Source organism: Lepidochelys olivacea, assembly GCF_965140295.1.
Source record: "Lepidochelys olivacea isolate rLepOli2 genome assembly, chromosome: 5".
Taxonomy (NCBI): Eukaryota; Metazoa; Chordata; order Testudines; family Cheloniidae; genus Lepidochelys; species Lepidochelys olivacea.
Genome location: NC_140415.1, coordinates 39,392,181 through 39,415,435, shown reverse-complemented (window position 1 = coordinate 39,415,435; position 23,255 = coordinate 39,392,181). Strand labels below are relative to the sequence as shown.

General features: G+C 41.6%; 1 protein-coding gene across 4 annotated transcripts in view; it reads right to left on the bottom strand.

Annotated features, from left to right (window-relative positions):
- NDUFAF2 (NADH:ubiquinone oxidoreductase complex assembly factor 2) overlaps positions 1 to 23,255 on the bottom strand; it is a 131,460-nt gene that overhangs the window by 12,935 nt on the left and 95,270 nt on the right. For all 4 annotated transcript variants that reach the window (XM_084629352.1, XM_084629354.1, XM_084629353.1 and 1 more), the window contains one exon: positions 18,493 to 18,533. In XM_084629352.1, the coding sequence (XP_084485478.1) occupies positions 18,493 to 18,533 (41 nt within the window). The remainder of the gene's footprint in view (positions 1 to 18,492; positions 18,534 to 23,255) is intronic.

The window sequence follows — 23,255 nt, the reverse complement described above, 5'->3', positions numbered from 1 at the left end:
CAAGGTGGAAGGGTCCCAGAGATCAGGCGGCAGCCCAAGCCCAAACATTTATACTGAAATTAAATAGACCCTTAGCCCAAGCACTGCAAGCCTGAGTCAGCTGGCACAGACCACTGTGGGTTTTTAGTTGTACCCCATAAATACATCATGCCTGTATTCCAGTCCCTTCATTGGCTCCCCATACATATCCATAGCCAGTACAAGGCCTTGGTCTAGATCGTCAAAGCCCAGTTTTCCCCTGTTGTGGCTGTCAAAGTCTCCTGAAGGAAAAGTAAAGGAGTACTTGTGGCACCTTAGAGACTAACTAATTTATTTGATCATAAGCTTTCGTGAGCTACAGCTCACTTCATCGGATGCATACTGTGGAAAATACAGAAGATGTTTTTATACACACAAACCATGAAAAAATGGGTGTTTATCACTACAAAAGGTTTTCTCTCCCCCCACCCCACTCTCCTGCTGGTAATAGCTTATCTAAAGTGATCACTCTCCTTACAATGTGCGTAAGACATCTGCGTTCTTGTTAAACCCTGGATTTGTGCTGGAAATGGCCCACCTTGATGATCACACACATTGTAAGGAGAGTGATCACTTTAGATAAGCTATTACCAATGGAGAGTGGGTTTGTTGGGGAGTGTGGGGAGAAAAACCTGGATTTGTGCTGGAAATGGCCCACCTTGATAATCACACACATTGTAAGGAGAGTGATCACTTTAGATAAGGTATTAGCAATGGAGAGTGGGGAGAAAAACCTGGATTTGTGCTGGAAATGGCCCACCTTGATTATCATACACATTGTAAGGAGAGTGATCACTTTAGATAAGCTATTACCAATGGAGAGTGGGTTTGTTGGGGAGGGTGGGGAGAAAAACCTGGATTTGTGCTGGAAATGGCCCACCTTGATTATCATACACATTGTAAGGAGAGTGATCACTTTAGATAAGCTATTACCAGCAGGAGAGTGGGGTGGGGGGAGAGAAAACCTTTTATAGTGATAAACATCCATTTTTTCATGGTTTGTGTGTATAAAAACATCTTCTGTATTTTCCACAGTATGCATCCAATGAAGTGAGCTGTAGCTCATGAAAGCTTATGCTCAAATAAATAAGTTAGTCTCTAAGGTGCCACAAGTACTCCTTTTCTTTTTGCGAATACAGACTAACATGGCTGTTACTCTGAAACCTGAAGGAAAAGTGCAAGCCATCCTTGTTCTGAGGATGTAGAAAATGAGATATATTGTACATGTGGACTAGCAGGCAGGAGTGGAGTTTTAAAGAAGTAATTTGACAATCCAATATCTGTTTTATTGTTTCAATTTTGTTGAAGACACTGTACCAAATAATATAAATGCAGAAACACTAACATTTAGATTACTTTATTAATTTCTGAAAATAATCCCAGTTAGGATTTTACATGGGGTTGGTTTTAAATGCTGCTTAAAAATAAATGGACACTTTATGGTGATCTAAAAAATGCGAGCTGTCTAGATTATCCAAAATTATTGTAAATACTTTATATATTTTGACAAATTCACACGCTTCTTGATTTGGCTTATGATACAGGATTAGCTGCACAATTGTTGGGTGCCAAAAGTGAGAAAGATCTGAACACAGCAACACCCCCCTTTGTCTGAATTACTCAAATACTTCATATTCATGGAAGATTTGTGTTTTAGTCTCTGGCATTTAAAGTGTGTTTTTTTTTTGTTTGTTTTTTAATTCTGATTGAATTTAATCAGAAAAATTTGAATGATCGTTGGGAATTGTTTAAGAACACTTCACTTGATGCCCAAAAAGCCCGAATCCCACAATCAAGGAAGAAGGCTGTATTGGTTAAAACAGCAACCTGGTTTAGAGGGGGAAGTGAAGGCATTTTTATATATATAAAAGAATTATATAAACAAACTTAAGAAATGCAAATTTTACAGTAACAAATATATATCAGAAGCTAAGAACTGTAGAAAATTGATAAAGGATGCACCTGGACATAAGGAGAAATCTATGACCAGCAGTATTAAGAACAATAGGATGGAGGGTTTTTAAGTAAATTCGGAACAAAAAAAGAATCTTGACAATGGTGTTTGTCCATTACTTGATGGAAATGATAGAATTAACAATAATGAGGCAGAAAACGCTGATGTGTTCAATAAATAGCTCCCAGACTACTGCACTGGGCAGCACAGCATGGGGAGGAGGTGACCAGCGCTCTGTGGAGAAGGAAGTGGTTCGGGACTATTTAGAAAAGTTGGACGAGCACAAGTCCATGGGGCCGGATGCGCTGCATCCGAGAATGCTAAAGGAGTTGGCGGATGTGATTGTAGAGCCATTGGCCATTATCTTTGAAAACTCATGGCGATCCGGGAAAGTCCCGGACAACTGAAAAAAGGCTAATGTAGTGCCCATCGTTAAAAAAGGGAAGGAGGAGGATCCTGGGAACTACAGGCCAGTCAGCCTCACCTCAGTCCCTGGAAAAATCATGGAGCAGATTCTCAAGGAATCAATTCTGAAGCACTTAGAGGAAAGGAAAGTGATCAGAAACAGTCAGCACAGATTCACCAATGGGCAAGTCATGCCTGACAAATCTAATTGCCTTCTATGACGAGATAACTGGCTCTGTGGATGAAGGGAAAGCGGTTGGCCTGTTGTTCCTCGACTTTCGCAAAGCTTTTGACATAGTCTCCCACAGTATTCTTGCCAGCAAGTTAAAGAAGTATGGGCTGGATGAATGGACTATAAGGTGGATAGAAAGTTGGCTAGATTGTCAGGCTCAACGGGTAGTGATCAATGGCTCCATGTCTAGTTGGCAGCCGGTATAAAGTGGAGTGCCCCAAGGGTCGGTCCTGGGGCCAGTTTTGTTCAATATCTTCATAAATGATCTGGAGGATGGGGTGGATTGCACCCTCAGCAAGTTTGCAGATGACACTAAACTGGGCGGAGAGGCAGATATGCTGGAGGGTATGGATAGGATACAGAGGGCCCTAGACAAATTCGAGGATTGGGCCAAAAGAAATCTGATGAGGTTCAACAAGGACAAGTGTAGAGACCTGCACTTAGGACGGAAGAATCCCATGCACCGCTACAGACTAGGGACCGAATGGCTCGGCAGCAGTTCTGCAGAAAAGGACCTAGGGGTTACAGTGGACGAGAAGCTGGATATGAGTCAACAGTGTGCTCTTGTTGCCAAGAAGGCCAATGACATTTTGGGATGTATAAGTAGGGGCATTGCCAGCAGATCGAGGGACGTGATCGTTCCCCTCTATTCGACATGGTGAGGCCTCATCTGGAGTACTGTGTCCAGTTTTGGGCCCCACACTACAAGAAGGATGTGGAAAAATTGGAAAGAGTCCAGCGAAGGGCAACAAAAATGATTAGAGGACTGGAACACATGACTTATGAGGAGAGTCTGAGGGAACTGGGATTGTTTAGTCTGCGGAAGAGAAGAATGAGGGGGGATTTGATAGCTGCTTTCAACTACCTGAAAGGGGGTTCCAAAGAGGATGGATCTAGACTGTTCTCAGTGGTAGCTGATGACAGAACAAGGAGTAATGGTCTCAAGTTGTAGTGGGGGAGGTTTAGGTTGGATATTAGGAAAAACTTTTTCACTAGGAGGGTGGTGAAGCACTGGAATGCGTTACCTAGGGAGGTGGTGGAATCTCCTTCGTTAGAGGTTTTTAAAGTCAGGCTTGACAAAGCCCTGGCTGGGATGATTTAGTTGGGGATTGGTCCTGCTTTGAGCAGGGGGTTGGACAAGATGACCTCCTAAGGTCCCTTCCAACCCTGATATTCTATGATTCTGTGAAATATTCTGTTCAGACCATTATCATCTATTTTTCCCAAATACTGATCATCTGATAACACTCTCCTATTCCACTAGTATCTCAGAAAGATGATAAACAGCAGTGACTAAAGTTAGACATTTTAAAATGTCAGGAGGACTGGATAGTTTGTATCCAAGAGTTTTAAAAGAGCTGGCTTAGGGGACCTTGTGGGATCACTTATTTTGATTTTCAATAAATCTTAGAAAACCGTGATGTTCCAGAAAATTGAAAGAAAGCCAATGTTGTGCCAATATTTTAAAATGGCAAAGGGGACAACCTGGGTAATTATAGGTCTGTCAGTTTGACATCAATCCCAGACAAGATAATGGAATAGCTAATATCGGACTTGATTCCTAGAGCATTAAAAATGGTAATATAATTAATGCTAATAACATGGATTTATGGAAAATAGAAACTCTCAAACTAACTTGATTTTTTTTATGAGGTTTGAAGTTCAGTTTAATAAAGGTAGTAGTGGTGATATTATGGACTTGGACTTCTGTAAGGCATTTGACTTGGTACCACATGCCACTGATTAAAAAACTAGAATAATGTAAAATTAACATGGCACACATAAAATAGATTAAAAACTTGCTGACTGATAGGTCTCAAAATGTAATTGTATACAGGGAAACATTGAGCAACGGTCCCACAGGGATTGATTCTTGACCCTATGCTATTTAATATTTGTATCAATGACCTGTAAGAAAGCATAAAATCATCACTGATAAAATTTGCAGAGGACACAAAAATTGGAGAAGTGGTAAATAATAAAGAAGACTGGTCACTAATACAGAGCAATCTGGGTCACTTGGTAACCGGGCACAAGGAAACAATATGGATTTTAATATAGCTAAATGTAAATGTATACATCTAGGAACTAAGCATGTAAGCCATACATACAGAATGGGGTTCTCTATTCTGGAAGCAGTGACTCTGAAAAAGATTTGGGGGTCATGGGTGGATAATCAGCTGAACATAACTTTCCAGTGCAATGCAGTGACTAAGAGGGCTAATACAATATATGGATGCATAAATAGGAACCTCAGGTAGGAGTAGAGGTTATTTTATCTCTGTATTTAGCACTGTTTTGACCACTGCTGAAATATGGTGTCCAGTTCTGATGTCCCCAATTCAAGGAGGTTGATAAATTGGACAGGGTTGGGAGAAGAGCCATGAGAATGACTAAAGAATTAGACAACATGCCTTATAGTGATACATTGAACTCCTTGAGTCTATTTAGCTTAATAAAGAGAAGATTAAGGGGGGACTTGATCAGAATTTATAAATATCTACATAGGAAACAAATATTTAATAAACAGGATCTTCAGTCTAGCAGAGAGATGTATAACACAATCCAATGGCTGGAAGTTGAAGCTCGACAAATTCAGATGGGAAATAAGGCATCCATTTTTAATGATGAAAGTAATTAACCAATAGAACAATTTACCAAGGGTCATGATGGATTCTCTATCACTAACAAATTTTAAATCAAGATTGGATGTTTTTCTAAAAGCTATGTTCTAGAAATTATTTTGGGGAAGTTTATGGCCTACATTATATGAGAGGTAAGACTAGGCGATCAGAACGGTCCCTTCTGGCTTTGGAATCCATGAAACTTGAACTTTAAACTCTGTTAAGAATGCTTGTGCACATCTGAGCAGAAACATATTTCTATAACATTTGGTGAACAGAAAGGACACAGAGAAGCTATTTTGAAATGTTATTAATAAAGTTTAGTATTTATGTCACAACATCAAAGTTTTTACCTGAGGAGACATAATTAAAATCTAGTAATGTGATGAAAGCTAAACTGATGTGTACACTTTTATACTATTGACAAATTGGTTAATTAAATGCATTTTCTGGTTTTACAAGTTAAACAGTCAAGACGAAATAATAGGCTATTATGTTATTATGTTTCAAATCTGGGAAGGAGAAAAGGGCTCTCTGGTCACCAGCCAGCACCAAATGTTCTGACCCAAACAATTCCTTCCAGCTCAGCAAATGAACATTAATCCAACCATTCTTATCTGGAAGTGGTAACCAAAAAGGTAAATGAAGGGCAGTGTCATTGCAGTGTGAACACAGAAGAGCAGTTGAAGTTAGAAAGATAAATCTGGATTTGCTAAAAAATCTATTTAAACCAAACAGTGGCTAGTCAAGTAATGATTTTGCATAAGATGTGCTTTCTAAGTATTCCTGCCAACTAACAGTAAACATTTGCCAAATCAATGTCAAATGTAATTTATTCAGATTCAGTTTCACTGAAAACACCCTTTGATTAATTACAATTATTAAAATGTGGACTGCTTTTTACTTTGACATGCTTTTTTGAGCTTGTGTGTCCTGCATATTCCAGCAACAAATTGATCTGAACAATCTTCTTTATTTGGGGACAATTACATAGTTTGTCTTCTTCACTGGCTAGAGAATTTTGGTGGTAAGCTTTTTTTGTTCTTTGAACACAAGACAAAGTAATTTTTAAATCCCCCAAATTAAGTAATTATTAAGCTAAAATAGTAATTGTTTTAGAAGTGGTACTTTCATTTACAACTTAACCCAACCTCTAAACATATGCAGGAAAAGAACTAGACCTTTAATTATACTAACAGCACATGTTCTTAAAAAGGTAAAATTGAAGGTAATTCTCCTACAATGGAAACACAACTGAACAGATGTCTTTCAGGATATTCTGTTAAGGTCAGCATTTGGTTATACTCTGTGAAAGTGGTGCTTATGTCATTTTTGTGACCCTTTAATGAGAGGTGTGCTAATACCCTGATATGAACTGATAACAGCATGAAAACTGCAATTAATCATGTCTGGGGGCATTATAAGTTTAACATGGAAGTACTAAGCCACTAAGTACATTAGCAGGCTTCTAATAGGCTCATGCATATATAACAGCCTTGTACAGAGTTTTAAATGGAGTGTTGGTGCACTTCAGGGCTAAGTAGAATAGGTACTAATTCTATAACTTGCAGGAACACTAGTTTAGATACAGTTTAGACCAAAGTGATTGAAAATTTTACTGAGCTACTGCATTGCTATTTCTAAGTTAAAAGAATTTAACGGAATCAGTTGAAGTTATTATCCAGTGGACTTGGCAAAAATATTTTCTGAGGAGGGTGAAAAGAAAGGGGAAATGTATCGAAATTAGAAAGTGAAATAACTATCAGCACCATAGTGGTATCATTGAAATACGGGGAGAGGGGAACTAAGTTGGATTTTTACATATGGCAGGAGAAGAAAAGTAAGTAGAATTTTAGAGAACCAAATATGTGTTCATGTACAAAAGAGAAAGTTGTTGGAATAAGAACACTGAAATCATTCAGGGCTGCACTGGCACCTAGCATTCTGTCCTGAATAAAGAACAGTGCATAGCTAAGGTGCTCCAAGAACACAGCAGCGACTAAACTATGACTCTGAGTCACAGTTTGGTCCCTGCTCCTGTCCTTGCTTGCTTCGTGTATGATGTAATCTGTACCAACTCTTTTCCTGGCACAGTTTACATCCCCCTCCACTGTCTCAGCTGCATTGACTGGTGCACTAGAGGACATAGGCACCAACTTCCCCTCTTTTCAGGGGGTGCTCGACTCCCCCCTTCCCCAGCCCTGCCCCCACTCCACCCCTTCCATGAGGCCCCGCCCCTTCCCCACCCCCATTCCAATCCCTTCCCCAAAGTCCCCACCCCAACTCCGCCCCCTCCCTGCCCCTATTCCAACCCCTTCCCCAAATCCCCAAATTCCCCAAATCCCCGCCCCAGCCCCGCCTCCTCTCCTGAGCACGCCATGTCCCTTCTCCTCTCCCCTCCCCCAGAACGTGCAAACAGCTGTTTGGCGGCCACCGAGCAGGAAGCGCTGGGAGGTGGGCAGAGGAGCGGAGACACGGCACGCTCAAGGAGGGGGAGCTTGTGTGCCAGTGGGTGCAGAGCACCCACTAATTTTTCCCCTTGAGTGCTCCAGCCGCAGAGCACCCACAGAGTCGGCGCCTATGCTAGAGGATACAGCCAAGGTTCCACCCACTTCCAACCTACATGTGCAGGAGTGGGAGTAGCAGACTACTGTCTTGTGAACCGATATATAGGTAGCCAGCACAGAGGTAAAGAGGCGCACCTTGTTCTCTCAGTTCTCCTCTGTGCAGCTCATAGGCCAACTTATGATCAAACTAAGGAAACAAAGGGAATCAAGGAGCGAAGAATATGTAAAAGGATGGATTCTATATGTTCTTCCCCTCCTCCGGAGGTGACTATTAGAGAAAGAGGCCACTGCCTTTTGACTAGTGCTTTCCAGCCTCAATACTACGGTAGGAACAGATTCCAATACCAACGCTGAGTAGCACATGTATACAATTAGTGTCATTGAAATCATGCTGACTCCTGCAGTAAGGTGCAATACAATGCGAGTAAGGGCATCTGAATCTGGCCAGGGTTTCCAGTCTTATTAGTGATGTTGAGCAACATGGGTGAAAAGTATATTGTTCCAAAGATCTCTTTGTCCTCTGTCTTTTATCACACCATTTCCCAACACTTGTAAATCCTATTTTTCAGCTTTTTGTGGTGTCAGTAATAAAAAACCTAATTTGCTAAAATCCTATTCTATGTGCAAGTGCAATGGTTTTTCAGAGAGAAATGTACTAGAATCTCCATAGAGTAGTTTCCATTTTAAAACTTCTCAATTGAAGAATATGAAAAGAGACAGAAGCAAAAATAAAGCGTGTGATTCAAACAGTGTCAAATAAAGAATATTTCTAAATTGCATATCATTCTGGTGAGAGAATTTGAATTCTGTGTAAACTAATCCTTCTGATTGAAGTTAGTTTTCATCATACAACCTCAGAAATAAATATTTATGATCAAATAAAAGGAAAAAACAGGTATGCATTGTGGTAACTAAACAGAATGTAATTTTCAGTGTAATTATTCTCTTTTGGGGGCAAAACAATCATTGAAACCTTATGCTTATTACTACTCACGGAAATACATTTTTTCCTCCCTTGACAAGGAGGCTGTCAAAACAGATAATTATGGAAATGCTAGAAATAGTTTGAAAGAAGACAGGAGCTGTCAATTTTTTTTTCTTTTTAACATTTCACCTTGTATCCAACTGTGCAATTCAGAAGCCATTTAGTTTTATTACTGCATATCAAGCACATAATGCATTAGAAATGAAAAGCAGCCATTTACTACAGCATAGAGTTTTCTATTCCAAGCCATTTTCAGGCTTTTCACACTAGCTAAAGAAACACACAAACCTACTTAATCTCTCACAAAATATTAACACACACAAAAAAATGTCAGAGTAACAGTAAAAGTGTAACAAACTGAGAAAACTGAGGACATTTTGAGCTAAACCCATTTCCAACCATCCAGCAGGATGCTCTGTTGATTGAACCCCAGTAATGATGGATTGTCTAGGTGGCACCTGGCTCATTGTGACAGCTGGTATAAGACGGGAACTGGCACAAAGTAGCTCCACTACTGATAGCTCTCTGGCTGCTGCAGAAGTATCAGAAAGCCAGGCACAGAGACGAAGCCCCATTCCTCTCTGACCCAGTAGCTTGACGTGTAATAAAAGGGCAATTGGGATTGCAAGGTGTCAGAGGGTGACATCTGGAGCTACAAGGTCTTCTTCAAGACGTCGTGGTAACATGGTGCGATTGCAGCGGGAGTAAGAAGAAGGGATGAATAGCCTGTGATTCAGGTCCCTGCCTGGAGGAATGGGCATACAATCCACCCGGTGCAAAGTTGCATTACAGAGAATTAGTGGTGGGTGTACAAGCCTGATTTAAGCAGTGAATTAAGAGCTGAAACTGTATTACCTATTAAACATCCATGCTCTATGAGGAAAGCCAGATGGTATCCTCTTTCTTCCAGACAGTATGCCTAACTGAGGAGGTTCATAAGCAAGTTGGCACACTTGAGTCAGAATACTATTCTAGGCTGCTTTATGAAAGACTTTCATTGCCATTAGACTTCACCCTAGTAAATAGGTCATAATGATCTGAAGGTTGTTCAGCTTGCTTATCTTTCCTATTCTCCAAGATGGACCAGAAAGGGACAAGGTTGATAGTCTATTCTGGCAGTATAGTGAAGGAAGGATTAGTCAGTATTGGTTAGTGGACGAACACTTTTGCCCCATTCCCCTTCATGGAGGCTCACACCCTCACATAGATTCGGTTCTTAGCTTCCCTGCAATATTTGTTTCCCTGTGCTTTTTTCAAAATCCAGATCAGGACAGCAGCCTCCATTGCACTGGATGGAATTGCAGTAGGGAGATATTCTCAACCAAGGCCAGGTGCAGCATTTCAGAACGGATGATGCACTGCTTATCTGGGGAGTATGGCTTACAGTAACCCAGGCATCGCCAGGACATAAACCAAGCACTGGTACTGACCACTATCCAGGTAACAGGGTACTGAACTAGATAAATCGTAGGCTGGATTCAGTCAGGCCCTTACTTCCTAAGAAGCTGCAGACTGAGGAGTCTAGAAGCTGAAGGTCCAGTATATCTGTGATTAAAGTTATCCCTGGAAAACTTGCATGATGGAGATGAGGATAGAAGAGTTCCAGTTCCTCATTGAAGTACCCATTTGATGCAACTGGAAACTGGATGAAGTAGGAAGTACACCAACAAAAAAGAAAGACTGCTTTAAAAGCAAAAAAAAACCAACAACAAAAAAAACCCCAAACAAACAAAACACGCAAAACCAGAAAACTGACCCAGAAAGGATAGAGAGGATGTAGAATGCTGTGAAGCTTGAGAAAAACATGCAAGCCTGAGTGATCACGAAAGCACTGTGAAGTCTTAGGCGTTACTTGCCACCTGTAGTCAAAAAGAAAATGAATTTAGGATGCAGGAAGCAGCCTAAAACACTAACTGCGAGATGCCCATAAGACTCTTATGGATGCCTCAGTGTCTAAGAGCTTTAAATTTTGCATGCCTGGCGATGTAATGGAAACATAAGCCCATGAGATAGACCCTGAAGGATTTTTTGAAAATATCATCTTTTTTTGTCCCTTTATAATTAAGTCTTAAAAATCCAATAGATAACTTATGGGAGTTGAGACATGAAGAGTGCCAGCTTTCAGCCTGGAGTAGTTTTTACAGCCAGAAGGGAAACTGTAAGAATAGGGGTCTATAACTGATAACAACCTGCATAGCATTAATTACAATGTTGTTTACGAGCAGCACTATTTAAAAGTTAAGTCAGATAATGCCTTGAAATACTGAAGGGAAAGACCACAAAAATCAGGAATGGAGGACTATAAGGAACTTCAAGAGGTCATCTGGTCCATCCCTCCCATGCTGAGGCAGGATTAAGTAAACAGACTGTTGCTGACAGATATTTGTCTAACCTGTTCTTAAAATTCTTCAGTGATGGACAGGCCCATCCCTACGAGGGTGCGGGACCCGGGACACAGGTGCCGAGTTTCTTTCTGCCAGAGGTGCTTCCCCTAGCTCCGCCCAGGCCCCAGCCCCACTCCACCCCTTCCCCCAAGGCCCCAGCTCGCCTTTTTCCTGCCCAGTTCCACCCCCTCCCCCAAGTGCACTGCGCCCTAGCTCCTCTCCCCTCCCCCAAAAGCGCCTCCAGATGCTGTGAAACAGCTGATCGGTGGTAGGCCCTGGGAGGGAGGGGGAAGTTGGTAGGGGGCTCCTCCTCACCCCCCCTGCCCACCCCACGCCTCACCTCCCCATCCGCCTCCTCACGAAGCGCGGGGCCCCCCAAAGCGCAGGGCCCAGGGCGATCGCCCCCAATTGCAGTACCCTAGGGACGGCTCTGGTAATGGGGATTCTACAACTTTCCTAGGTAACCTGTTCCTTAACTATCCTTATAGTGAGGAAAATTTTCCTAGTATCTAAATCTCCCTTGCTACAAATTAGGCCCATTACTTCTTTTCCCTACTCTTGGTGGACATGGAGAACAACTGAAGAGAAATCTTTTATCATGAATACAACCTTACCCCCATAGTATTGTTGTATTAATTTAGATGAAATATATGGGCTAACGGTGTTAATATAACTTAGTTATTGTTTAACATTAAACAGTGTTATACAAAGTTTGGTGTACAGAGATAGTTTGTTTAGTATTTTGGCAAATGTTTTAAAAATTTTTTTATTAAATATAAAGAAAAAGAAAAAACATTTAAAATATTTGAAATGTATAGTATTAAACAAGGCTTAATTTAACAATTATTTTTGAGTTTTTAGAAAAAATCTCCCTTGTTTGACAGGTTTTAAGATATTAAAGAGGTTAATAACTGGTTTCTGGAGGGAAGAGAACAAGCTCGTTGAGGTGGGCTGAAGCTGTTAAAGTCTGATTGTGTTTTACATGGCATTTGGGATTTAGATGGAGCTGGGAGAGGTGGTGATGTTAACAAAGCTTAAGAACTTACTTCATTTGTTGATAAAAACAAAAAACTTTGCTACTGTTATATGTTTGTAAAATATTTAAGAACAAACTAGCTTTTAGTACTTTTTTGGTTCTACATCCTGAATGGGTAAAGATGGCAAAAACTTCCCCCTCCTTTTCTGCTTGCACAGTTAAAGTTGTACATTTACACAAACCATGAAAATATTATGCAGCAGTGGTTATGCTTGCTCACTTGGAGGAAAAAACAAACAACACTTCAGCCCTGACGGCATTTTTACAAAAGTCATCAAAAAGTTACTTTGCAACCACATTTGCAACACCCAGAGGTGGTAAAAATGACATGGGAGAGGGAAAAAAAGATTGCAAAAATAAAACAATTAGAAAAATTACCAAAAAGTTTGGTGTTGCAAAAGCCCTTGGTTTTGGTGGTTTGAGATTTAATTTACAGTTAATGCAGTTGCATCCCCAAATTAAGATGTCATTTGGTTAATAAGAGGGTTATTTAAGATGTCATTTATAAAAAATTGTTTAGCAACTTAACCTTTCATAATTTAACACTTCATTTTTATAATTTTTTGCTTTTTAAAAAATATTTGTATTGAACTTAAAATTACTAATTACAGAAAGTACAAACTTTAAAATAAAAGAAAAAATGAAGCAAACCTTTGCTAAAATAAAAATTTAATAACTTTATAACAATTGTAAACCCCTCTTTTAAAATCAAAAATATTAACTTTTTTGCATACTCATTTTAAACAAGCTTAACACATCAAAGAATTTTAGAAACAATTTTTTGTTTTAAATCTTGAAAACAATTTCTTGTTTGCCAGTGTGCTAGCTTCTGAATACGTATTAACCCTTTAGGCCTATGGGTGCCTATTAATTTAGATGGAATGTATGGCCAAAGGTGTTAACATTAATGTTGGACAGTGACTGAGTAAACAGTGTTAAACAAGGCCCAGGGTTTAGTATACAGCAGGGATCTGCAACCTTTGGCCTGTGGCCTGCCAGAGTAAGCCCCCTGGTGGGCGGGGCCAGTTTGTTTACCTGCCGTGTCTCCAGGTTCAGCCGATTGCAGCTCCCACTGGCTGCGGTCTGCTGCTCCAGGCCAATGGGGGCTGTGGGAAGCGGCGCAGGCTGAGGGATGTGCTGGCCGTCGCTTCCCGCAGCCCCTATTGGCCTGGAGCGGCGAACCGCGGCCAGTGGGAGGCTGTGATTGGCCGAATCTGTGGATGCGGCAGGTAAACAAACTGGCTCCGCCCACCAGGGGGCTTACCCTGGCATGCCAGAGATTGCAGATCCCTGCTGTATACTAAACCCTGGGCCTTGTTTAACACTGTTTACTCAGTCACTGTCCAACATTAATGTTAACACCTTTGGCTTACCCTGGCGGGCTGCGTGCCAAAGTTTGCCAATCCCTGGTATACAGAGATCTTAGTCTGCTTAGTACCATGGCAAAACACATTAAACATCCTTTAAACTTTTTATTAACGATAAAGAAAAGGAGGAAAAACAGTTAAAAATTTTAAATATACAATATTAAATAGGCTTTTATTAAAAAAAACAAGAATCTTTGTTCCCTTTCCTGTTAGCTGGAAAGAGAGTCTTTAGAAGGAAAATCTCCTTCTCTGACAGTCTGCTAGAGGATATTAAAGATGTTAATAACTGTCCTTTGGGGAAAGAGAGAAGAAGTTAGTTGAGCTGGACTGGAGCTGTTAAAGTACAATCCCTTTTTATTTCAGGTGGTGTTTGGGATTTAGCCAGCACCAGTAGACGTGGCAATGTCATCTGGGTCCCCCTCTCTGGCCTGGTCTAGTCAGGATCTCTCTCAGGCTCAGGGTCCAGGAAGGTGGCAGGGGTGGCAGCTATGATGGTGAAGACTGAGCCAGTAGTCCCCATCTGTTCTTCTGATTTCCCACCTCCCCAACCAAATCATCTTTCTGTAAGGACCCAAAAATGGAGTGGAGTGGGTTGAATGGCCCATTCCCTCACTATTCAGTCCACCAATTAAGCCTAGTATTTGACACACTAATTTTGGTTCATTAATTTTTCGACTCACATTTTCTTATTTACCAAGCATAATCCCAACACCGTCCAGGAGTTATAGCAATAGGCTTCTTTTTTTAAAAAAAGACTAATTTAGGTTTTCTGTCTGGTTTTTTGCGTCTGTTCCTATTTACATTTGTTATCATGGGTCATTGTGACATCTTATGAACTTACACTCACTTTTTATAGTTGAGCTCACAATCAGGGTAAATCTGTAGGCCCAACAGTATAACAGTACACCACCAGTATATCCAAAGACAACTTTTGGTAACCCATCAGTAATTTAGGGCATCCCAAACACTTATCAGATAAGCTAATTTGCATTTAATGTTATAATTTACCAGATCTCTTTTGACAGAATAGCACTTGATTTAAAGTTGCAACTTCTGTAGACTTTAAAATATTCTGATTAATTTGGACTATAAATTCCTCAGGACAGGGACATGTCTTTTATTTGTCTGGAAAGGTCCATGCTCACTTCTGGTGCCTGTATACAAAGTTAAGAGATGGGCACTGCCTAATCTTAGAATGTTCCAAGATATTTATTCATTCATCTCTTGTTCTATTTGTAAAGGTTTAATTTTTTATGTCTTTTATAGTAGTTCAGGAACATATCAGTGTAACTTTCTCTGAACAGACTATATATGTCCATACATACACAATGTGTTACTGCCTTTAGGATGCAATGATACAGCTATTGAGGCCAGATCCTTAGGTGGTATAAATTGATGTATATGTTGATTTACAGCAGCTGAGGATATGGCCCAAAGTCTCTATCTAAATGGAGTCTCATTACCATAGGAACACAGTATTCTTAACAGCAGATTACTTTGCAAATGAATGCAGACCAAGCTGTGTTTTATCACCAATCTTATAAATGAGTTAAGGAGGAGATCTGGTATATTTCAAGTTGGAATAAAATCAAAAGGCAACCAACTGTGGCTCAGCATCCCAGAGGGTTACTTTGTAAAACCCCAGGCTCTGAACCACTGACATTCTTTCCATTACTGCCCAAATTAGACATAATTGACAGAAGAAAAATATTCCTGGTTTTGACTTGCCAAGCAAACGGGGTGTTGTTCTAAGTAATTGTCCTCCAAAAAAGGGGGAAAAGGGAAATAAAAGGAACTCAAAGTATGTGAAGTACCTTAAAGCTGAACAAGTAGTTGTCCAATAGAAATTATTATCGCAGGATTCCACTATAAGAAAAACTAAATCTAGTGACAACACCAACAGATGAATATCAATTAAATTCCTTGTGTGTTACAGCCCATAAGGGGCTGAGTTAAAGCATTATGATGAAGATCTGTTGAGTGCATGGTGACAAAAGTAAAGGGGGGCTGAAGAATGGCCTTGTTTGTGCTATAAAATGTGCATCATGTTTGAACATGGTTCTGAACAATACAGTTAGGTGACTTGATGCTGACCATGGCTTCATGATCAGTGTAGAGCTGAACAAATCATGTTTAGCAGCACGTCAGTAACCGATTAAACATTGATGTGATGCTGAATGCTATTTTTGCTGGTCTATGCTGACCATGAAGTCAGTATCATGGTCAGTATCAGTCACCTACCTCTGTTGTTCACAACCACCTCAAGTAAAGTTTTGCTGGGTAGATAAGGTCTACGGTGAAAAGAGAAAGGGAGACAGGAGGCCAACAGGGCAGAATGGAGGAGGGGAAATGAAGAGAAAGAACAATATATGTTAGAGTTGGGGCAGGGGGAAAAAGGGGCAAGGATGGGTAAAGGGCTAAAGAGAAGGGCAATGGTTAAAAAATGCAGGAATTCGCCAGGGTACAGCTGTTTCCTACCAAAACAGCTGAGGTAGAGCTCCAGTTCCTTAAGCTTCAGGAAGTGCAGTGTTTGCGCTGTGTCGTGATGCAGCGTCACAAAGTGACATAACAGTGCAATGTCAAGACATGAAACTCAAAATCTGTGCACTCCACAGCCTTTTGAGGAGATACTCTCACCCCAGGAGAAAGATGTGAGAAAAACAAGGAGATTTGTTACACAACAGTTTCAGTATGAAATATGGTCACAAATATTCCCCAGTTCCATAGCTGTCAAAGAGCAGTTACCATATCAACATTATTGTAAAAAAGGGAGTATAATACAGAATACAAACCAGCAGAGATATCTAGGGATTACTGTAGATAAAACACTAAAGCTATCAGTACATTGTGGGAAAACAGGAAAATTTCCAAACTATGTCTCTGGGGGGGGGGGGGGGGAGAGGAGGCAGAGAGAGAGAGAGATGGTGTGTTGTGATATAAAGACTATCATGGCAAGTGGATTATGTACATCATCCCACCTGAATGCTGAAAAACATTATCCCACACCAATGTGTATTAGTTTCACTTATATTACATAAATGAAAAAAAACTACTTTAGGGATTAGTTCCAACAAAAAATAACTACTACTCAGATTCCCAGTTTATCATTTCTTCTCTGATAAGGTCAATGCACAGCCCTGCAGGTACAGTTCTTAGCTGCTAAATAATTTTTAGACCCTAATAAACCTCATGAAGTTGAAGGCATGAGTAGTTCTATGACTCTAAATGCACCATTACTTCCAATAATCTTTCATCCTCCTCAGCTCACTTCATCTACAATGTGACATATTTAGGGGTCTAATGATCCAAATGTGCCTCTATAGTTGCTCATCTGCAGGAGATGCTTGCTCCCTGTTCTGAAGGGGTACTGACCACTGCCCCAACCCCCCAAACCTCCCCATCCAGAAGCACCCTTAACATCAGTTCCAAAAGAAAATGGCTGAACAAACTAATCCTGCTTCTCGGGGGCATAGTCTCAGACTCTACCCAGCCCAACAAGCATGGCAATCTGACTTATGGAAGCGATATTGGGGATGGGGGACACTCAACATCTTTGAAGTACCAGTACCACAGGACGTATATTCTCAGCAAGGAAAGAAATACTGACAGGACATCATGATCCAAGTTGACATTTAGCTGATGGCCTAAGCTCAGCCAGGGAGAAGAGAGAGAGCCCAGTGGGCTGAATACTCCCTCTCTGTCCCCAAAAGCACTTTGATCTATGGAGCCCCCCAGCAGAAAGAATGGAGAGAGTAGCACTCCCATTTCTTCAGTGACTAGAGAAGGAGGGGTATAAGCAAAGATGTACCCTTTGCACAAGCATTTTTGTTTTAAGGTCCTCAACAACCTCTAGGACACAGGCTTAACTCCATTTTAGTTCCACTTATGGGTTTTCTACAGCCCCCACTGCCTGGGTAACTCCAGTGAGGAGTGGGGAAGGGAAAGCAGAAGAAACAGCAATAGAAAGAGCTGCATAGCAGGTGAGAGCTCATTTCTACAATTCTACACCTCTTGAAAAAATACTGGTGTGTAAAAATGACAGGCTGAGTAGTATCCTGAATAGGTTATCTTAATGTGCAGCCAAAGTGGGTAACCTGCTAGCTTGTGCAGGTCAGGTGGTCACAGATAGAGGGCCAGATCCTCAGCTGATGTACATCAATGTAGTGCCCCTGAAGTCAATAGAGCTCTACTTCCTGACACAGTCTGTTAGATTGAGCCTTTATGGTAACTCACTTTTTTAGTCTATAGCTTCATTGCTAAATGCCAGGTTTTAATAAAACTGTGTCAAATTCAGGTTTGTTTTATCTGATCAAAACAGTCAGAATTGTTCCATTCTTTGCACATTTGTCAGCATGAAAGAGTAAGCAATATTTCACAGCTTTATTCCATTAGAAAGCACTTTTGAAAAAAAGTCAGGACTGCAAAAAGCCCATCTCATTAGCATTGTAAAATGTTAATGCAGTATCTTTTTCTGTTCTGATGAATATGCTGGAAACTGCCTTTGAAGCATGCATTTTAATGTCAATTGGCATGAAAAAATCATACTAGGATATAGCGGGTCTGATTTTTTAAAGAAATAATAATAGCCATTTTAGAATTCACTTATTTAGAAGTTTCTGAATGACCACAATTACTTACCCCAACATCACAATGTAACTTAATTCCGATAAATTCTTTGTAAGAAACAGATATATAAACAATGGAGGAATTTCATTTCTACTTCCACACCCTGACATTAACACTGTACTATAAAATTCTAAAAGAAGCTTATATCGCTACTGAATATAATTTACATAACAAAAAATAGGCAGGCAGCACTATTTACATTCTCTCTCTAAAATGGTTGGACGGATCAGTCCAAGAAAACTAATAGGTCTAGTTAAACTGGATTTACAATTGACAAGGTACTTCAGCTCTTACCTCCATTGTGGGTGGATCCTTTCTTCTTTTTCTAATCCAAGCTGCAAAACATATTAAAATATTTCAAAGAAGGCACACATTTCTGACAACTCAGAGATATTATGAATTCACAAAAGGCACAGCCACAAAGCAACAATTTGCAGGAGACTATAATAGCAAATTCCCCAAAAATATAGTATTTAATTTTTAAGCAGTTATTTGCCCTTGCCCAAAACCTTAGTCGGTAATATTCACCCCTTCAGTTTAGAGAGCATGAACAAGACCTATGCATTACTTAAATCTTCAAAGAAGGGCTCAAGCCTTTTGTGAAGCTCTCTGCACAACAGTGAATTTCACACAGAGAAAACAACAAAATGACTCTCCAGCAAAGGGCATGATCAATGGCTTTACACCACTTTGGAGAGAGGATTCCTGGATATAGCTAAAGCGTTAAAGTCCAAAAATGTAGAAGTTACTCATGAAAACGTGACAAATAGGATGTATGGTGGGATTCTGAAACCCTTACTCATGCTGAGGTAGTACCCTTGCTCTACAAATAATCCCACTGGCTGAGTACAAGTAGCAGAGTCTGGCCCATTCTGTGGTAGATATGACAATTACAGGGCTAGCTGCACTTCCAAACCCCATCTGGTCTCTCTGAGCACACCTCCACCCGTCCCCCCCGGGGTATGAGGCTTTGTGCCTTCAACCCTCCTGGGGTGAAACCACGATTCTCCCTGGGATGCAGTACCCTGCACATCAACCATGCTTATCCAAACCGGTATGCCTGTGTTCGCTACCTACAGTTCTTCCCTGAAGAAACTTGTGACCAGTGGATTAGTGACTCAAAATAGCCTTCTTAAAACCAAATATTGTTTATTCTTAACCACTGGAACAAAGCATAACATAAGATCAAAAGGTTTTTTTTAAAAAACAATGCAAGGACTGAGTGCAAGTCTATCATACCTGAAGTCCTACCATCCTTAACATGAAGACCTAGTATGTCTAATTTCACAGACACCCCAACCTCTGGAATCTTAGGGTATGTCTATTCTACAATTAAACACCCATGGCTGGCCTGGATCAGCTGACTTGGGCTCATGGGGCTCAGGATTCGGGACTGTTTAATTGTAGTGTAGACATCCAGGCTCAGGCTGGAGCCCAGGCCTCTCACTTGGGAGAGGGTCCCCAAACAGCTACACTGCAATTAAACAGCCCCGTAGTCTGAGTGCCTCGAGTCCAACTCAGCTGACATGGTCTGCGGGTGTTTCACTGCAGCGTAGACATACCTTAAGTCCCTCAAGGATGTGGTAAGAACTGTCTTTAAAGGCAGACAAAGCTCTTTGTTCTCTCAGCTCACATGCTTGGACCTGATGTCCAAAACCAGTTTGGTGTGCTCTACAGGGGCCAACCTAGAGCATCAAAGAAAAGGCCCGTGCATTGTCTCAGGTGTTTTGTAACAATTCCCAAGAGTTTGTTGAGGGGCGTCTTATTTTGAGTCATGTTTGTTTCCCAATAGTTCTATTGATTTAATCCAATGTAGTCATTCAGTAAATATTCCAATAACCAGGTCAAATACAGTATTCAGTAGGGGGTTGCACAATTCATAGCTTCTGTAGGCCAAGTGCATTGCACCCAACAGGAGCTCCTTGCATCAATCCAGTCCCTCCCACAAGCTCCCTGTATGCCACCCTCCCATCCTTCTCTGTTTCACAGTCTCCCTGCCCATCCCATGCCTAGAGCTCTGTCTCTCCTCCTCATTCCCCCCTCTGCCACATGCCAGTGGTTTGTGGTGTTTCCCTCTCCCCATACCATTGTGCCCCATTCCCTTCCATGGCAAGGGCTGTGTGGCAACCTTATCCTCTCTTCCACCCCTGGCAGGAACCCTGTGCGTGTCCCATTCTTCCCTCTACCCATGCTGAAGTTTCTGTAAGGCCCCCTCATACCAGGCTCCTGCAACCCCCTTGCAAAGGTTGCTGTGTGCCCCTCACACCATGGCAGGGTCTGGGTTCCCTCCACTCCCATTCCTCCTCACCAGGTCCCTGCCACCCCAAAGTCCCTGCTTTCGACTCCGTATCTTCATTCCACCAACGAAAGTCTCTCTTCCACACCCACCCCAGCCACCCAGTTCCTCCTTGTTCCATACAGTAAGTCCCCTAGAAAATATATAGATGTAATGCTTCCTCTACACTGGGGATGTCAAACTTGAATCACCAGGAGGGCCACATGAGGACTAGTACATTGGCCCGAGGGCCGCATCTCTGACACCACCCCCGCCCGCTGCCCCCAGCCCCGCCCTCTACTCCACCCCTTCCATGAGGCCCCGCCCCTGCCCTGCCCCTTCCCACCCCTTCCCTGCCCCCATTCCAACCCATTCCCCAAAGTCCCCACCCCAACTCTGCCCCCTCCCCGCCCCTATTCCAACCCCTTCCCCAAATCCCTGCCCCTGCCCTGCCTCTTCTCCGCCTCCTCCCCTGAGTGTGCGGCTCCCCGCTTCTCCCCCCTCCCTCCTGGAAACAGCTGTTTGGCAGCAGGAAGCGCTTGGAGGTAGGCAGAGGAGCAGAGACATGGTGTGCTGGGGGGATGGGGAGCGGGGGGAGAGGAGCTTGGCGGGCCGCAGGAAATAACTCCGGGGGGTGCGGGGAGCTTGGCGGGCCACAGGAAATAACCCCACACGCGAGGGCCCCGTGCTTGAGACCCCTGCTCTACACACTAAACACAGTCTCTGGTTTCCCCAACGACACACTTCCCATGGGGCAGAAACAAGAATCCCAGGGCAAGGCAGCCACAGGCTGCAGCTACACAGAGCAGTGGGAAGTTTTTGTTACCTCTTTTCTATATGTTGTTCTTGTTCCTAATAAAGGGTCTATCTGGACACCACTCTGCTCATCAGGCAGATACTACATAGTACCAGGTGTGGAAGGCACACCATGCTGGAAGACCCAGTGAGAGTTCACATTGCAAAGGCTACTGCAGAGCCCATGCAACTGCAAGTAATTCCCCACCAGCCTTAAGAATCTGGGGAAGTTCTGCTTATGCTTGGAAAAGGTTCAGACAGCAATTTGAATGGTATATGAAAGCTACAGGGGCAAATAAACCAGAGAATAAGCAAAAGATTGTTCTGCTCTTAACGGTAGCAGGTACAGAAGCCCTAAATGTACACAATGCATTCTAAACAGATGGTGGTGGTGGTGGAAGAGAAGAAGGTTTGAAGAAATAACAAAAGTGTTTGAGGATCATTGTGTCCCTAGGAAAAAAAAAAAAAGTTACTTATGAGAGAGATATGTTCAGGATGAGAACACAGAATGAAGGTGAAACAATAAAGTAGTTTGTTGGGCTTAAAACAAAAAAGTCAGTGTTGTAATATTAAAAAACTCCCATTAAAGATCAGATTGTCCTGTGATGTAACAGTTACTAGGCAATGGATCTGACGCTAGAAAGGGCAATATGTACATACCAAGCAGCAAAACAAACAGAAACACAAATAAAAAGCTTACAGATAGGCACAGAGCTGATGGCAAAATACTATAGCTAAACCAGAAAAGGAAAAGCTCACAGAAATTGGCCAAGGACAGAAACATGGAAAGCAGAAAACAAATCCAGCGATGTAGCAACCATGAGTATAGGAAATGCCCAGCATCAGGCAAGTATGTAGAAACTGCAGTGAACCCAACCATTATGCTAAAATGTGCAGAGAAAGCAGGAAAGCGCACGGGATTCCTCAAGTGAAGAGGAAGAGCTTTTCTTAAGACAATAATAAAGGCATCAGAGAACTCAAAAGACGGGGTAATTAAATTGTGTACAAATGGCTGGCACATATGTGACGTCCAAAACAGACATTGGGGCACATGTAAATGGAACAACAGGAAGTGAAATAGAGAAATGTAAGGAGCACATGAAAGTGGAAAAGTCAAAAGTGTCTGTGAAAGACTATTCTGAACAAACAATTCTAATGGTGGGTGAGTGCACACTGACACTTAAATGTAATGGGAAAATGATAAAACAAGAATTTGTGGTCGTACGCAGAGGGAAGCAAACGAAGTGTTTTGGGCCTTCCCACATGTAAGGTGCTTGGTCTTGTTATGAGGATGTATGCCAGAAAGACAACATAGAACCAGCTATGAATGTATTAATCATTTCATATGAAGATTTATTCACAGGAGATGAATGCTTTCCACTAATATATAAGATATAGTAAAGAGAAGATGCAGAACCTGTAGTACACGCTACACAAAATGTTCTTCAAGCTTTAAGAAAGAGGCTAGACTAGGAGCCGCAAACCAAATGGTATCATCTGGAGAATAGAACAACGTACAGCCCGAGTTCACACTTTAGTAACTGTACAGAAAAAAGGAGGGGTACTACGACTGTATATGGACCAACCCTCAGGCGTTAAACTAAAATATAAGGGTACACTTCCACTTACTCACAAGAAGTGAACTGTTGTCCCAGATGGCAGGAGCCAAATTCTTCAGCAAATTAGATGCATCAGCTGGATGTTGGCAGATCTCTTGGACACTGAGAGCTCAAATATCTGCACTTTCAACACACCATTTGGCAGATACTGCTTCCTAAGACTGCTTTTCAGAATATGTTCAACTCCAAAAGTATTTCGCCATGCAACAAGCCAGATGCTAGAGGGCCTAGCAAGCATGAAAGGGTACATTGATGACATAATTTAGAGAAGCACTTCCACTGAACATCAGGAAATACCAAACAGTTCTGAAAATTGCAAGAGCTAATAACCTTAATGTGACCAAATGTCAATTTCAAACAATGGTAAT